General features: G+C 32.2%; 1 protein-coding gene across 5 annotated transcripts in view; it reads left to right on the top strand.

The window, feature by feature from the left end:
* The window catches only part of LOC118186024 (palmitoyltransferase ZDHHC6-like), a 53,760-nt gene that overhangs the window by 33,882 nt on the left and 862 nt on the right, over positions 1 to 19,016 (top strand). The window contains exons 9-10 of one of the 5 annotated variants that reach the window (XR_015039811.1): positions 6,572 to 6,615; positions 14,939 to 15,043. Coding sequence is in view for 4 of the 5 variants with exons in the window: in XM_085811897.1 (XP_085668023.1) it covers positions 6,572 to 6,615; positions 10,170 to 10,267 (142 nt within the window). In the remaining variant the exon portion in view is untranslated. Of the gene's footprint in view, positions 1 to 6,571; positions 6,616 to 6,775; positions 8,646 to 10,169; positions 17,163 to 19,016 lie in introns of those variants that run through there. The other 4 variants (XM_085811899.1, XM_085811897.1, XM_085811898.1 and 1 more) reach the window with 4 other exon arrangements.

Here is a 19,016-nt window from a genome sequence, read left to right as displayed (position 1 = left end):
TACGTGTCGAGAATAAATGGTCTGTCGAGCTGAGGATACGTCGAAATTGGAGCAGATGTTAAAGCTTCCTTCAGGTTCTTAAATGCATCCTTACATTCTTTTGTCTACAAGAACTTTTGCTTGCTCTCTGTCAGCTTGTGAACGGATCTTGTGATGGAAGAAAAGTCCTTTATGAATCTCCTATAGTAAGTGCAAGGCCTAGGAAACTTCTCAGCTGATGGACATTTTTGGGGTGTCTCCAGTCTTTAACCGCTGACACTTTTTCAGGATCCATACACACACCTTCAGCAGAGATGACATATCCGAGATAATTAACTTCCTGTCTGAATAATTTACATTTAGCGGGACTCAACTAGATTGGCAGTTTCTGAAACATCTTTCTAAGATTTTCTAGATGTTCTTCAAAACTCTTCGTAAAGATGATGATGTTATCCAGGTATATCAGACAGGCTTCGTAGGAAATACCTTTTAAACCAGTCTCCATGAAGCGTTCGAATGTTGCCAGTGCATTCCAGAGTCCAAATGGCATCACCTTCATGTTAGGTAAAAAATAGTGTGCCACGGTATCAAATGTTATAATATCCAAAATGTAATGATGGAATAGTTTTATGGGGCCCAGTGTGAATCGCAATAACCCATAATACTTGAAAATGTGCAGATGGAAATGTGTGATTTAAAAGAGAAATATGAAATCAAAATAACTTACCCCAAAGGATGGCAATTCAAATAACACAAATCAATTAATATTTATTATATCTTTCACATCATTAAATTTTGAATAAATATTAGCATGAATTAAGCAATTAGCGGCCAGACAAACGAGTGTCAGTCTTAAAATTTTGAATCGGAAATTCTCGTACGAATTATGTATTGTACTCAAAGTAGATAGCACTCCATCAACGTGAAACAAAGTCTCGGTGAGAAACAACAGTCAAAATTTAACGGCAAAAATTTAGTTAGATCGCTCTACCAATATATTTTTTGAAGAAGAACGAGGCGAATTCTTAAATCATCTGGAAAGATCAAGCACGTGTACACGAAGACTTTTCGAAGTTTTTAAGTTGTAGAGCATCATTACTTTTCGGTAGGAGTTAGGTAAAGGGATCTATTTAGTTTAATCTTCAATTCCAATTTCTTTACTAGAAGGAATACCATGGCTCTACATCCAGCACCGGAGATGGCAGTCAAAAACGAGAAGAAAAAAGAAAAAATGGCACACACATCAGCCAGGGTGAGGACTTCCAGAAAACATCCTACACCTTTGGACCCCAGCAGCAGAAACAAGAAAAAACGGTTGTAGCCATCAATTTCATCTTGTCATTTGGCGGTCGCAGTTAGTACACCTGATGCTGAATAAATGTCGAGGCTTGCCTGCACACTTGAACTGCCAAAATCCTTGTTTTGTAGTAAAGGCCGTCTTTTCTCGGTCATCAGGAGGTATCTCTGATTGCCAATATCCATTCTTTAGACCTAGCATCAAAATCCAGAAAGAGAGTCCAGAATGTCATCATTTCTAGGAAGAGGGTAACTGTCTTTCTTCATAACTGTTTAACCAGTGATAGTCAATGCAAAATCTAGTTGAATCATCTTTCTTTCTGGCTAGGATGATGGGGGATACCCATGGACTTGCTGAAAGCTCGATGGCATCGCTTTCTTGCATGTCCTTTAAAAGTTTTCTTGCATCTTTCTGTTTAGCAATCGGTAGACATGTTGGATGTTGCTTGATTGGTGGATGATCCGTGGTGTCGATTCTATGCTGTGTCAAACTGGTTCAACCTACTTCAGAAGACGAACGGGTGAAAACATCTTGAAATTCTCAAATGACACTTTCGGCAGCATTCCTCTCTTCATGGCTTGCATTCTGCAGTAACTGCAATGTAATGCTCTCTGAAGACACGGATTCTGAAGGGTTACTCTTTCGCTTAATCCTGGTCACTGGAGTACATTCTGCAACCACTTCACCTTTCCTAATAATTCTCACTTTATTGCTTATGTTGGCAGCTTTTACTGGGATAACGGACCTCGGTAGGTTGATGAGTGCTGAGGCTACTAGTACTCCTTTCGGGCTGTTACAGTTCTTGAGATATTCTATCATGTAGCAGAAATTTCTGTTTTCGGCTATGTATCCAGGAAGTAAAAATTCTGTTCTTGCTGGTATTATGCTAAATATATGTAAAAATTCTGTAATATATGTAAAAATATATGTAAAAATTCTGTGCTTGCTGGTATTATTAACCAGATATCATCTTGAGATGTGATTTTGTGGACAGATTTAACTCCTTCATCATTAATCCCGAATAGGGTTATGTCTCCAAGAAAGAATGTATTTCATTATTTTTAAAGTCCAAGAAGAAATTGTATTTCCTTAGAAAGTCCAATCTGAGTATGCAAGGATCTGTAATATTTGCCACATATGGTGGTAGGTATGGCCGTATGGTGGTAGGTGACGCATCCAAACATGATGTTAAAGTTTACTTTTCTCTCGATGTGTATCTTCTCGCCAGACACAGTTTGAAGAGTAATACAGGACGGCGTCCAGATAAGTTTACCTTCCAGTTGTTGAGCCAAATCTTTCGGATGATGGTAACATTGGCTTCCGTGTCGATCATCATATTGCAGGGAAACTCCATTGATATGTCCCATGATGGAAAGTCCATTACTGCCGCCACTCACTGCAGAAATGTGAAGTGCTTTGAAATGGGGCTTATCCTTATCCTTCAAATTCCTCTCTGCAATGTGGCTATTAATTTGTTTCCCATGTCATTGCTGGAGAATGGTTTTATTTTTCGTGGTGTGTTTTGCAGTTCCTCTGTACGTGGCCTTCAACAGCACAGTTCCAGTGCTTTAGGATTGTTTCTTTTCACTCCTATTCTATCTTGAGGCACTGACTTGTCTGGTCAAATCATCTGTTTTATTTTCCTTGCCCTGGGGTATTCTGCAATGCCATTGTATGTGGCCTTTAATACCACATTTCCAACACTTTAGAACCAGTTTGTTCTCACTCCTACTCCATATCAAAGCATTGACGTGTCTGGTTAAATAATCAAAAGAGCCATCAATTGATCCACTGGCTCTTGGACTTGCACAGCTCTGATTGGGTATTCGTCTCTATGAGTTGCTTGCTGGACTGCCTAGAATTTCATGGCGTACACCAGAGCACTTTTTAAATCCTTCACATCCGCCATTCACAGTGCTTTCTGTATTTTAGGATCTCGGATGCCGTCGATGAAGTATCTCGGCCACAGGATTTCCCTTGTTTCTGTCGGGAACTCTGAAAAGGTGACATGAGACAGCCTTTCAACATCTGTATCAAGCTCTGGAGTGTTTCTGTGCGCTTCTGTTGGCAGGATTTTAATTGAAGCCTTCTGTAATTTTTTACACATTTCTCAGCAAAGCGCAATTCCAATGTGCCAAAAAAAGCTTCAAATCTAGCCTTTGGTTTTACGAAAGAGTCTGAGGGATATCCGCAACGTCTGCTCTCGGAGAAGTGGCGAGATGACAAGCCTTAGCTTGGGAATCCCATCCATTCACATCTGTTGCTATAGAAAATTATGTCTGATACACTTGCCAGGAGATCTTCATATATGTGGATAGCTTCAAAGAGGGACAGGCAGGCATGGGTAAAAACTTAAAGCCATCTGTATTGCTCCCTGCTATCACTTCGAATTTCTTCAAGGTATCAACTTCTTTGGTGACCTCAGAAACCCTATCATCAATTTGTTGTTGGACAGCAGAAACTCTTCCTTCGATTCATTGTTCCACAACAGAAACTCTCTCTTCTGTTTGCTCTTGACAGAAGAAACTCTGTAATCGATTTAATGTTCCATGACAGAAACTCTCTCTTCTATTTGTTCTTTGACAGAAGAAAATTTTCCTTCAGTTTGTCCTACTTTATTTTCAGCTGTGTGTATTCTGCCTTCAATAGCCTCAGATTTATTTTCTATGCTATTCTCTTTTCATCCTTTCATGTCTCACGTCCATCTCTTCTTTAATGGAATCTTGGCCAGCTTTCATCTCTCCTTGGCCTGCTTTCATTTCTTCTTCAAATGCAGCAAAGGCTGCCACCAACTGCCTTAACTGTTCCTCTATCGCTCTTGTTATTAGTATTCAACCCCACTCTTGATACCAAAAAGTGTTGCATGTGTACGAGTTCATAATATATTGAATGCACAAGTTTGTTAAAAGGTTAATAAAATTTATTCTTATCGCAAGAAGTACAAGAAAATGCTGGAATTTTCCTGAGAAATGTTCATACAATATCACGCAATGTAATCAGTAGCTGTACTTTAAGCTACTAAAAATGTTAGAATACAATGCAATGAAAAGAGAAAACTAATCTGATCTCACCAGATTCACTACAATCAACCACAACAGCTCAGAAAACAACAACTGAACTGAGATGTTACTCTCCATCTTTTCAAAGCTCTCAGTTAGTTGCGAGAGAGTTCTAGTAATTTGCTTTGCTTCTTGGAATTTCTGAAAATCAAAAGAGTAGAATTACGGTTACACCTAACATAGTTGTTAGTTACATATACAGTACAAAGTCTTAAATCCGGACTCGTCAGGACTTCGGCGATTCCGGATTAGGAGTTTTTTCGGATTATAGATCATCAATTTAAATCTGGTAAGATGGCATGCAGAAATTATAAAATTAAAAATATGAAACCATAATTTATGAAATAAAGAGTAATTATGATCTAAAGGGTATCAAGAGCCCACCAGCGGCCAAGCGGTAAAGACGCTGAACACTGGGAGTTCAGTCCAAGGTTCAGTTCCCGCAAACGGGCTGTCTGCTTGAGTGTTTTCGTGGTTTTCCCCATGTATTACGTGTTTATATTCTTATCGCAAGAAGTACAAGAAAATGCTGGAATTTTCCTGAGAAATGTTCATACAATATCACGCAATGTAATCAGTAGCTGTACTTTAAGCTACTAAAAATGTTAGAATACAATGCAATGAAAAGAGAAAACTAATCTGATCTCACCAGATTCACTACAATCAACCACAACAGCTCAGAAAACAACAACTGAACTGAGATGTTACTCTCCATCTTTTCAAAGCTCTCAGTTAGTTGCGAGAGAGTTCTAGTAATTTGCTTTGCTTCTTGGAATTTCTGAAAATCAAAAGAGTAGAATTACGGTTACACCTAACATAGTTGTTAGTTACATATACAGTACAAAGTCTTAAATCCGGACTCGTCAGGACTTCGGCGATTCCGGATTAGGAGTTTTTTCGGATTATAGATCATCAATTTAAATCTGGTAAGATGGCATGCAGAAATTATAAAATTAAAAATATGAAACCATAATTTATGAAATAAAGAGTAATTATGATCTAAAGGGTATCAAGAGCCCACCAGCGGCCAAGCGGTAAAGACGCTGAACACTGGGAGTTCAGTCCAAGGTTCAGTTCCCGCAAACGGGCTGTCTGCTTGAGTGTTTTCGTGGTTTTCCCCATGTATTACGTGTATACAAGCCAGTTTTCCTTAGAAAGTCCTCCACGAAGGCATCCCTCCCTTTAGGCAGATAGCCCTTGTGTGCTTTGCCATAATTGAATAATCCAAATCCTAAAGGGTATCAAAATTTACAAAAAAAAAAAAAAAAAAAAAAAAGCTTAATATTTATTTGTTTACTTTATTAAAAATTTCTTTCAATGCAAGTTGTTTAAGTTGCTTTGTTTTTTGTGCTAATACTTTCTCTTTAATTCTCTCTTCTATAGATCTTGGATCTTATCTTTATAGCTAACTTTAACTACAAAGAGTTCTAACCAGTATCCTGAAAATTATAACCATTTAAACATTTGCTTGGTTTTAAAAGAATTCAAAGATGTACTTCTAGTACATCGTCGCACGAGGCGAAAGTTCAAAATGCGAGTTCATGAGTATGTAAAATAAGAACGAAAAATGTTCTTCGTCTTGTGCTAAGCTGGCGTAGAGGCAGTCAGAGAAATCATGTGATCTTGAGAAGGCACCTGGTTGATCGAAATCAGTAAAGTTCATTAAAAGTTTTTAATTTAATGATAAAAACACTTAATATGTAATAAATTTATGTATATTCCTTTCAAACATCTCTCTTCTATAAAAAATATCTCTTCTCTTTATGCGCTTGCGTAAACGTATTATGTGCATGCATAAATGCATAATGCGTTTACGCATGTGCATAAAGTTTGTAGCTTTGAGGTCCGGATTATAGATCATTCTAGATTATGGATGTCCAGATTAAAGACTTTGTACTGTATTCAAATTAAATATAAATTACCAAGATAAACTTTTATTCAATGTTAAATGCACATGCTCCTGTATTTTTACTTTTTCCAGCATAGCTTTCTCTTAAAATTTATCACGCATTGCATTGCACGGAAAAATAAAACAGTTTAAATTATAATTCTACTAAAAATATATAACTAAATACAGAATTTGTAACAATATGCATGTTTTGTGTATCTTTGTATGCAGGGGAAATGTGTCCTTTTTTAATCATAATTTTATACTGTTCTATTCTATTCTATTGTTTGTTCAACAAACGTTATATTGTTCTAAATTTCAATTTTTCAAGTACTGCTTTATTTTCAGGAGGTGGTTATATGGTGAAAAATGTATTTCTTCCAATGGTTCTGGTGAGTGCATAATTTATTATTCTTTTGTGTGGCTTTGAAAACATTTATTTTATTTCATATGTCTTTTACTAGCTTTTTTTCAGTATTTTAAGAAAATGTTAATAATGGAATGTAAAGTATTTCAAAAATGGTTGCTTAACTAAATGTGTATTGGTTATAGAGGCCAGGCTGCATTTTGAGAGCAAGACAAGTAAAGTAGGTTTTCAGAGTCTAACAGTTATGATCTTGTGATATTTGCTAGTAAAAATACTATGGACCTTGGATCATAAATGCCTAACCTCAAGAACAAGTTATCTGAACAAAAATTTTCGGATAGTGAGAGGAGTCTCAAGTTAAGTTGGCAATGTGTCATTTTCAAAGCTGTGTTTTGATCACAAAATTAACACTCATGGGACCTCTGACAACATCATTTTAATATTTTCCATTACTTAACTCAATAACTCAAATGGTTTACAATGCCATAAATTTAGTGTGGAGAAAATTATGGCCAGATTATACTGTAAGCAGAGAATGTTTTTTGATATCTATAAACTAGGAAGTTAATCATCTGTAGCGATCACGTGGTTCGGTGAAACTTCGGTAGTTGCTCGTGTCACCATCTATTTGCACTGGCGAGAAGTACTATTACGAGTCGAGAAGTGCTGTTCTTTACCATTAGCTTAAAAGAGCTCCATTGCACTAGGTTCAAGAATTCCAACTGTTTTCAAATTTGTGTTGAATTGTTCTTGAGATTGCTACAAATCAAGACATGGAGAAATTATTAGAAGGACCGTCAAAAATGATCTCAACCAAAAAGAACAACTTCAGGAAGAGCAATAAAAGGTGATTGTGGAAGAAATGTCTTCAGAATGGCAATAAAGAAAAATTAACCTAATTTTATAATCAGCAAAATTTGTGCATAACGGCATAAGATATAAGGTTTTCATCCAATGATACCACCTTGATAAATCAGTAGCAAACTATGGCATATGGATTTTAAAAGATGTCTCACTTTAGAAGCATTTTTAAATATAGGCTACAACAAGTTATGAAAAATTTTGAGTGAAACGGAAGCCCAGTTAGTTTAAGCAGAATCAAATAGTGCTTAGAGAAAAGGAAAAGATGCTTCCTAAAGGCAGGTACCTTTACCATCCAAACAATAACATCTTCTTCATAATTTTCCATGTGTGCTGTTTGCTGTATTTTGTACAGGTACAATAAAATTAAGTTCTTATCTATTTTATCCTTTTAATACTCTGTCTTTTTTGTTTTATATTTATTGAATTTCATTAGTTTTGGCTTATGGATTAGTGCATAAAGTGTTGTTGTAAAGTTTAAATAAGCAATCATTTGTGATCCAGGAATGAATTAATCCGTTTTACATTAATTCCTATGAAGAAAATTGATTCAGTTTACAAACATTTTGCTTCACAAAAGAAAGTTGCTCTTAATCGTTATAATTTTTTTATGAAATTTGCAAAAGTATCTCTGGGGTACAAAAAAATTACCAAAATTATATTATTAAAATGCTTTTACTTTGCGAAGCAGCATGAATTTCGGTTCAAAGATTATTTAAAAGCTGAATTTCTTACAATACAAAATTTTACGTATTAAAATATCTGCAAATGGAAGTTTGAAATCCATGCTTCTGTATTGCTGTTTTTCTGACATAAAACATTTTCTTTAGAAATTTGCATTTGATAAATTATCATGAGTAGTCATTTTTGGCAATACCTTTCTTGTATAGTCTCCAAAAGCTTAATTAGTGATATCTAGAGTAATTGTACATTTCTCAATATAATTTAGCTGGGGAAAGCATAGCTCTCATTGATTTTTTTCTCTATAGGATGAGAATAAAAATTTTGTGTTTTATATAGTATATATTTACTAACAATTGTTGTGAGCTGAAAGACTGATTGATTTTTGAACCAGGACTGTGCATCTCCGCCCAGTCATTCAACAGATAAAGTTATCCAATCTCTTTGAAAAACTGTGTTTAATTAAATTCTGTAAAGCTTACAGTTTTCTTTAAATCTAACTTTTATAGTCCCCAGAAAGTTGATATTAATTATTGCCTTATACTGCTTTGTGCTGAGAAATTAATCTGTTTTAAGTTAATTAACTCTTGAAAAATAGAATTATGTAAAAAGTTTTCCTTTAAAAAATGCTTTAATCTTTTTTAAAAAACCAATGCATTTTTAGCAAATAGAATAAATATAATTTATTTTAAATTTAGGTATAATTTAATTTTGAATTTCAGTGTTAAAAATGATGTAATTGAAATGCGGTTATTTAAAAAATTTCATGTTCAAATTAAAGTCGAGTTGAAAGCCCCCCCTTTTTTTTAACATTTTCATAATGATAATAATAGTAAAACTTACACTATGTTTTACTTAGTCAGCTTTTTTTCATTTTACATTAAGATGCTAAATTTAAATCCGATTAGCATTAAGTTTAAAGTGCTAATTGAAAACCAATTTTATATGATGCATTCCCAACTTCCTAAAAGTTTCTATCAAAATCTTCAACACATTATTTATGCATTTATATATTTATTCTGATGAGAATAATGGATTTTTTGTAAATATTAACGAGTTAAATCCCACCAGTATCGAAATGGTCTTGTATACAGGGGTTTTTTTGTTATTATTATAGACAATTTCAATGATCGCACAAAAATTACTAAAATTTTATGCTCAGTATCTCTTAGATTCCTCTAAACTGAAAACAGTAAGAAAGACTGCTGATTATGGCAAAGTATTTGAAAGTTATAAGCCTTCTAGAAAGAAGTAATACTGATTAATAGAAAACTGTATAATTATTGAATTTTTTACCATAAATTTTAAAGCACTTTTTACATTCTTTTGTGTTTGAGCTGTAAGTTAAATAAATATAAATTAAAAGAGCATATACTTTGGAAATGTAATTATTTATATTTAAGACCTTAGTATCTTTTAAAATGCTTTAACATTGAACTATTTTTCTTTTTCATTTTTTCCAAGCATAATTTCATTGATTTCGTCAGTTTTTTTGCAAGTCATATCCATAATGTAATGTTCAGTTGGTAATAAAAAGGAGTGAAAGAAATTTGTTGAATGAAACCTTTTTTACTTTGAAAACGCATACCTTGGGCTGCTGTTCTATATAGGCACTCATGCTATTGAGGCTGTCATATAACATCAGGCAATGTTTTTTATACCCTATCACATATTCTAGTCCACAACCAGAATTAGCAAGGAATTAGTAACGTACTAATATCATCAGGCAAGTTTACTCATATGAATCATTTGCATGTAAGTTGTAGTAAATGCTACGTCATGGTAATTGTTTTTGCTTGCAGTTGTGTGGTAATGGTTATATGCAATAAAGTGAACTGGTAAACTTATTGAATGTTTTTTACAATTATTTTCTTTCCTACCCAATAGATATGTGTTTTTATGTATGTTATAAATTTTATTTCATATTTCAGTAATATAATACTAGAATATAGTAATGTTAGAATGGTAACTATTGAATTCACTTTGGAAAAGAATAATATATTGTAAGTGTTTACAGTAAAATTTACTTCGGTTTAGGAGAATCAGAAATTAAAGGCTGGTTTCCTCGTTGCTGTGCTGTGGAGTTTACCAGTGCAGAATGTGAAGTTTCAAAATTGTCAAAGAAAATATCTTGATAAAAATAAATTATTGAAAAAGCAAGAGAAATTTTGCATTTTTCATATGTTAATAATTATACCATATTTGGTATTATTGCTCAATTAACTAATTCAAATAATGTGATATAAAAAATATTTTAAAAAAGCAATTTAAAAAGCAAATTTTATAGTAATGTTATAAAGTGAATATTTAAATATAATTGAGTTAATGAAACTGACCCTGGAAATAACAATGAAAAAATACTTTTTTCAATTGTAAAGATGATAGATATATAATGTGCCCTATTATCTTACATCTATTTATGTGGTGTAATAATATTAATATCTTCAAATTGAATTCAGCAAAATACAATCATGTTATATAATTGTATATATACAAAAACTGTATATGATTTTTTATTGTTTTTTATTATAAAAATATTTTGTCACATTTTTTGTATAAATAAAAATATTTATTCTTAGTTTATTATGTGAATGTAGTTTGGAAATTTTATAACAAAAATTAAGTTTTTTTTTTTTTATAAATTTTAAGTGAATTCATAAACTTCCATGAAAAATCTTCCTAATGTTTTTCATCATGTTAGTTAAGAATTTATTTTAACAATGATGTATATGTTTAAATTAATGTGAAGTTTACCTAAAAATTATGTAACTAAATTATATATTTAATTATTCCTATTATCTGAAATAAAATAACAGTAAAATTATGTAACAGTTATTGAATAAGAATAATGTTATTTTCATATGTGTATTTATGAGGATACAAAATAATGATTCACAAAGAATGAGATATTGCAGAAGCGTGTATCAAAACCATTCCAGTGGAATAGCTGCCAACTCTCCTGATTTTACTGGGAGATTCCAATTTTTTCATCACACCTCCCAGTCAATCACCAAATCTCTCAATTTTTAAATTTTTAGCCTTTAATAAGAAAAGTGCTTATAAGCAATGAATGAAATTTATTGAGTAATGCAACCTTAATTAGGCAAATTCCATTCCTCCACCTCTAATGATTTTCAGAATAATTTTTTGTGTTACATTTTATTTCATCTGAATTGTATTTTTTTTCATATTACATTTTATTGATCTTATTAAATTTCATTTGATCCAGGTTGTCTTAATCTACTATACATATTTGTAGATTTTTATATTAAGATTCAAGCAGTATTTAACCAGTTAATATTTGTATTTAATTTTACTTCAATATTTGGTATATTTCTAAGTTTATCTGTACAAATACCATGTACATCAGGGATGTCAAACTCATAGGTACACTTGGGCCAAACAAACAAGGTTTAACTTTAGGCGGGCCGCAAAAAAAAAAATCAATATTCATAGAAACGTAGATTTATTTCGAATAATACAATAATAAACATATATATATATATATTTATATAGAAAAGAACAAGAAGAATTTAATGTTTACGTCCTGATACTTGACATCTCTTCTCTGCTATTATCTTTCCTATTTCGGGAGAAATTTTGTTTGCAGTGATAACTTTCAACGCTGACCCAAGGTGAGCATCATTAATACGGTTTCTAATAGGAGACTTATTACCTTTCATGACTGAAAATAACTGCTCGCACCGATAAGTGCTACCAAACATGGAAATAATTTCATATGCAAATTTTCGAGTATTTTCAAACCTGGCTGGTAAATATTTGTAAAATTCAGGCACGCCCACTTCAATGAATTTTGCTTTCAAATTTGAGTTGCATTGAATCTCGATCACCTCCATTTGCATATGGCTGGGTACTGAGTCAATACTTATTGAAAAAAATCAAAGAAAACAAAAAACAAAACAAAAAAAAATTGTCGAGGAACTAAAATCATTAAACCTCGTTTCAAATTCAGTTGTTAAATTTGCAATTTTTTCTGCGTATTTTTTATACGAACAAGTATCATCTAAACTTGATTTGTTCATTCTGCACGTCGGGAAGTGCGTCAAATCTTCATTTTTAAGTTGTTTTTCCCAAACAACTAGTTGACATTTGAATGCTTTAATTATGTCAAACATGTTCGTAATGATATGATCTTTTCCTTGTAACGACAAATTTAAATCGGTTAAGTGTTTGGTTATATCAACCAAGAAAGATAAATCTTGTATCCATATTGGATCGTAAAGCAAACTTATGTCTTGATTTTTCATTTTTAAAAACTGACATATTTCTTCTTTCAAATCCCAGAATTGTTTGAGAATCTTGGAGCAAGATAACCAACGTACCTCGGTATCGTAGGACAAACCCGAATATTGACTGTCTAACTCACTTAAGAAAGCAGTGAATTGATGCTGATTTAAACCTCGAGATCTTATAAAATTTATAACTTTTTTTATATATGACAAAACATTCTCCATATTTATTACTTTCATGTATAGAACTTCTTGATGTATAATACAATGCATATGATGAATGTTTGAACTGTGAATTTCACTAAGTTTTTTTCTTAGTAATGCTACGAAGCCCTTGTTTTTCCCGGTCATTGATGAAGCGCCATCTGTAGCTACAGAATTTAATTTTGCCAAAGGTAGATTGTATTTCTGCAGAAGTCTGAAAACACAAGTAAATATATCTCCTCCTGTGGTAGTACCAAGCATCAGAATTAGTTCCAGTAATTCCTCAAAAATGTTAAAATTCTTGTCACGAGAATGAAGAAACACTGCTAATTGAGCTTTGCCACTAATGTCCGTGCTCTCGTCACAGGCAATGGAAAAACTTTCAAAACTAGATGATTTTGCTTTGATCTGATCACTTAAATTCGCGGCTAAATCAGTAACTCTTTCTGCAACTGTATTTCGAGACAATGAAATTGATTGAAAAGCCTTCACATTTCCAGGACAAACAATTTCTCCAGCTTTCATTAGGCATTCCTTGATGAAATCAACGTCAGTAAAAGGCTTCGAATGTTTAGCTATCAACTCGGACAAGACGTAGCTTGTATGTACCGCCGCTTCACTTTCTTGCAATACTTTACTAAACATGGACTGTTGCTTTTTCACTCCTAACTTGAGCTCTTTCAACTTTTCTTCTCTCATTAATCCTTCGTAATTGTTATATTTCGATTTGTGTTGTTCGTAATGACGTTTAATATTATATAACTTTGGTACATTAATAGTATTATTACATATCAAGCAGATTATTTTATCTTTTTTATTTCACAGCAAAAATATTCTAATTCCCATTTTACTTGGAATATTCTATGTTTGTCAGCGATTTTTCGTTTAATTTTACTACCACTTGGTTTTGATATAGACATACTGAATACAAAGGGCTGGAATAAACACGGTTAATGTTAAAAAGTTAACAAAAATTTATTCTTTCCACAAGAGATAAATCAAAATGCTGAAATATTTCTTCAAAAATATTCTAACAATATCACAAAATGTCAAACGTTTAGCAAAAATTAATTTAAAACAGAGAAACTAATTCTATCTCACAGCGAAATAGCTACAAATCAATCACAGCATTAAGTAAACAAACAGTTCGCCAGAACTACAGCTACTACTGAGATGAGTTGTTTGTTCTCGGCTTTTATAAGCTTTATAATTAATTTCTCGAATATACTGGAAACATCTATAAATATCTGGATTTTTGTGGATGGCAACAGCGATTACGAGATATTTATTTATTAGGTATTAAATGCACGCGCTGTTCTATTTTTAACCTTCCAACGCAGCTGCCTTTTCAAAAATCGTCTGCGTTGCTAAGGCAACATGAAGCAAATCTAATTACAATTCTAAATTAAAAAAAACTAAATAAATAAATAACTATGAAATCCGTAACAATATGAATTAAGTAATAATTAATAATAAAGCAAAGTGCATGCACATGCATACACCAATATATCATACAAAACCATGATTGGAAAACTGAGACCATGAGTTAGGCTTTCGGGGGATGCGTACAAGTTCTGAGTGCATGTGTCCCCCAAAAGCCGAAGGTAGCTGAACGCAAGCTACTCACACGCATTTGTAATTTAAGTAGTGTGTGTGTCAGCTCACTGTGAGTAATCTAACAACACTGAATAAATTATCGTTCATTACTTAGCAGTAAACATTTCATTTTTTTCTTCATCGATATGTTATTTTATTATTATATATTATTATTTGCCAATATATTGGCCGGGCTGCAAAAATATTTGTTGTGGGCCGCGAGTTTGACATCCTTGATGTACATTAATTGTTAATTTTATTTTCACATTATTTAAAAGTACTTTGATAAATAAAAGCAAAGCTTTACCATTCTGTATAAAAGTGTAAGAAATTTTAAAAATTAATTTAGCCAAATAACATGAAATTTAGAATATCCAATTAAATGCTGATATAATTTACATCAGAAATAAATTACAAATAGTTCAATAACCTAAACCATGCATTATAAAGTGAATTAAAAATCAATTTGGATTTCCATTGAAATGGAGTCACCATGCAGTGTGAAAAACCTCGCAAGTTTTTAAGGTTGGCAGCTATGCAGTGACATTTTGTTTTTTATAACATTACAAATACTGCATGTGATGTTGTCACTAAATTATGTAATATCACTTTAAATTATATATAAAACTGTTTTAAGTAAATACCGGTGAATTTTTTAATCAAAAGTCATATCCTTTTTGAATAATATTCAAATAGAAATAGAAATTATGGAAATAAAAGCTCAAGACATATATAAAAAAGTTTCTTAAATTGCAGTGATTAAATATAAAACTCTGAGAAGATCCATGACCTAGAAACAGTGTTCACAAGATTCCAGAGAGTAATCAAAGATCATTGGAAAGTGCAAACTTAAATTGAAAGGTAATTATTTCAGTTAATAAAATACAGAAATCATCAAACTGTCTTATCAGATATTGAGTTCTGTGAGTAGCAGGATAGAAAAAGGCCTCTATGAATGTCTGTAAGTAGAAATGTTGAGGCATAAAAAGGAAAAAAAAAGACTGTGTCAATCACTGACAGTTTTCACCAAACAGCATTATTTAGGTATCGTACTAATTTATTCTTAAATATTGTTACTTTATGTTAAAGGCCTGTCATGCAGTTTGCGAAATTATTGTTTTCTGCTGTAGCGACACAAAACTTTCAACTATTTGATCCACTTATTGAATATTTTATTTGAAATTATCATAAAGAACTGAATAAATTAAATACTCCTGGAACAGTATTAATAATTTTCCTTGGGATTTTAAATTAAAAGATATTTTAAAAGTAATATGTTCACCTTTAATGGTAGGTTAATAAATAGTATTTAACCGCTTTCATTTGAAGTTGGTGTTTCAGTCAATATTTTAAGCAAAATGTATATTCAGATTAAACTGAGTTATGTATGTTATCCAAAATTTGAAAAATTTGTTATGGGGAAAATGTTATTACATGTATTAGCCAAGAATTGAATAAATTTGAAAAAAATCAAGGGATTTGTTAATCATAATTTAATTTGAAATGATAACAATTGTAATTAAGTAATTTTAAATTAATATATTATAAATTTAAAGTTATTTAGAAATGTCTTTGCTAACTTCTTATGTTTCTCATGTTATATATTTCATTTTAATATGGCAGCTGCTTCTAGTGAATTTTAATACAGATTGGGGTTATGCAGTTTGTCTTAGTTAAAAAAGGAATATGTGGTATTAGAAAAGTGTATACCGTATTTGACGGCATATAAGACGCACCCTTATTTAGAAGGCCACGCACAAGGAAAAAAAAGCTGCAATAGTCCGCGCGAAAGCGCGATACTACAATAACTTAAAATGTGGTTTCTTTTAGTTCTCACATTTCGTAAAAGCCAAATAGACAATCATTGAATGCAATTACCAACATATTTTTATTAAGGAAAATTAACAAACAGCAAGCTATTTTGAACATGATATGTAAATTTCAATAATGAATAAATTAATGAACGGCAAGCAATCAAACATAATACAAAATAAAGCCGAAACAACAAAAAACACAGATTCAAGGAAAACGTTGCCTATCATGAAATTAGACTTTAATCACTTTCAAGACCATAAAAATCCTTTTCACTATCATCATCATCGAAAACGAGAACATCGTCATCACTACTGTTTCCGTCATCGCTAGTATCACCTTCTTCGAACAACGCGTCATCTTCTGTTCCGTCCATTACAACAAATAGTTTTAAGCACCGATACTGACACGTTTATACAGAGCAGCACCGATACCAACACGTGTGTCCGCTGAGCCGAAGAAAGTCTATGTAAAGAAGGAAAGGCTCCATAGACGTAATGTGACCGTCGAACCTGTTCAAACTTCGACATCAGCTTTGAGCTTTGGCACTTTTTGGCGACAGATATTTCACGCATGTGTAAAATAATTATGGCAGATGTAGAAAAAGTTATGTGTGCCTAGACCTTTATCCAGGCTAAAAATAGCATTCAGTATTGAAAGTTAACCTGTGTACTTCACGTATAAGATGCAGGTAACTTTTTTGAGACCAAATTTAGGAAAAAAGTGCGTCTTATATGCCGTCAAATACTTTAATTAAATTAGTGTCAGATTTTGTTATTATGTATGTATTCGTCATATTAGAATTTCTGCTTTGAAGTATATCCAGTATTTAAAATGCACCTTTTTAAATTCTAATATATTTCCTAATCAATATGTTAAATGAAAATATGGTTTTCCTAAAAAGTTCGTTCTTTATTTTAGACAACAAATTTTATAAATACTCAGATAATGAATAAAGAGTACAATTATTCCATATCATGTTTACTTGGCATGAAAAATATCTCAGTGCATTGTAAATACATGCATTGGTATAAATTTAATTAAGATTTTCTTCCATAATACAAATATGTATACATATGTAGCACATTTAATATATATAAAAATCGTAATGTGGCTATGTTTTGACTTCTGCAATATTTTGATTTGTGCAATAAAGTTATGAAAATTTTTTGTTTTAGTCTTGAAATTTATTTCAAATGCATCAAAGAACTGTCATTTTTGTAAAGAATTAGGGAATAATTTATGACTATTTGTTCTTAGAAAAGTTAAATATGCATTTTGCACTTTCTAACTGTTAATACTGTGTAACAAACAATAATTTGTTTTGAATTGATTGTATCTACATACAAATATCATAAAAATTCTAAGTTTCTTTCTTGATATAAAAGTTCCAGACCTGAGACTGAAGATATATAAGATAAAGCAAAAAAAAAAAAAAAAAAAAAAGAGAAGTTATTGTTCTTTTGTGCTAGAATGAAGTAATTTACCAGCCCTTTCTGAAAAAGGTACTATAAATTTATATAAATACATGAATTTGTATTTCTGAATACGTAAGATTAAAACCCATTTTTACTTAATTTCTTTATGCTAAATGCAATCACTTGCATTCTTCTATAACAAGATCACAGAGAATTTTTTATTACTTTTCAATTAGTAGTTCATGTTGTACTAAAGTATGCAAATCTTATTTTTTACACCGATAAAAATTATTTTTGTTTTATATTTGGACATAATATATAATTTACTATTCACTGGTGTTCAAAATAAAAGAATTTTCACATTTGATCTATTATATCCAGAACTAGAGGATAAACTGTAATGAAATTTGATACTAAAATTCAAAAACATATGCTGTACAACAGTCATGGTATACATGCATGGTGATGCATAAGACTCCTTAATAGAAGAAGGTATGAACTCCCGTGTCAGTCAGTCCTACTCATGCAGTAATGCTGTTTTCAGGTTTTGGAGGATTTTGAAAGGGGAAAGGTGAGTTGAAGTTGTCCTTCCAAGAGCAGCCCATGTATGTTCTATAGTGCTTAGTCCAGAAATCCGGTAGGCCATTTCATCTGGTTAATATCCTTATTTTCCAGAAAATCATCCACCAAATTAGGCCCGAGTGCACAGGCATTATTGTTCATAAAAATGAGATAAGTGACAAGTGCATTGCTGAAAACTTAAATATGGGGCTCTTAGATTTTGTCTTGTTTTATCAAGCGAAAGTCATAGGAAGGGATAAAGCTTTGAATATACTGCTGAAATAGTCGATAGTGACGTAACATTAGCCTTCGGGCCCGTATCAAAAAATTTTCTGACCTCTTTCACATTTATATCACTCCAAGAAAATCAAAGTTTCTAAAAACTAGATGTTTGTAATGGTGACTTTTACTAGGGCTGGATAAATTATTAAGCAATGTAAGTATGTGCTTAGAGCGTAAAGATAAAGGGGGCACTGCAAAAAATTTAATTGAAAAACTTGTAAATTTCTCCCCTTTTTTTTAAAGATCAGCAAAGTTTAAGAAGGAGAAAAATTGGGACCTTAATCTGTAGAGTTCTTAGTTTTTTTCCGAAGATGAAAAAATGCCCAATGTTCTCGCAGAGATATGAACTCCGGACCTCCCTATAGCTATTCAGATGTGCTTTCCAATTACATTATGAAGACAAGCAATGAAAGCAGCGATAAAATACTTTACAAAGCTAGGCCAAATTAGAATACTACTACATTTAATAGTAATTTAGTTTAGCCTTAAGGTACACTAGCGGTCGAGCGGTAAAGTTGTTAAGCACTGATAGTTCGAATCCCACGAACGGGCTGGCACTTGGGCATTTTCAGGCATGTGTAAAGTGTATACGGGCCAGTTTCTCTTAGAAAGTCCTCCATGGAGGCATCCCCTTAGGCAGGTAGCCCTCGATGCTTTTCAGCAATCACATAGGACTGGGTAAATGCTTGGGCACTGCTTGATTTTAAGCAGACTTATTTTTCTAGCATCAGTTCTTTATGAGATCTTCCTTCCAAGAGGTT

This window comes from Stegodyphus dumicola, chromosome 2 (assembly GCF_044657685.1).
Source record: "Stegodyphus dumicola isolate Sdum_Otavi_A_Nest chromosome 2, ASM4465768v1".
Taxonomy (NCBI): domain Eukaryota; kingdom Metazoa; phylum Arthropoda; class Arachnida; order Araneae; family Eresidae; genus Stegodyphus; species Stegodyphus dumicola.
Note: the sequence above shows the minus strand (reverse complement) of the source record. Positions and strands in the feature narration are given on the sequence as shown.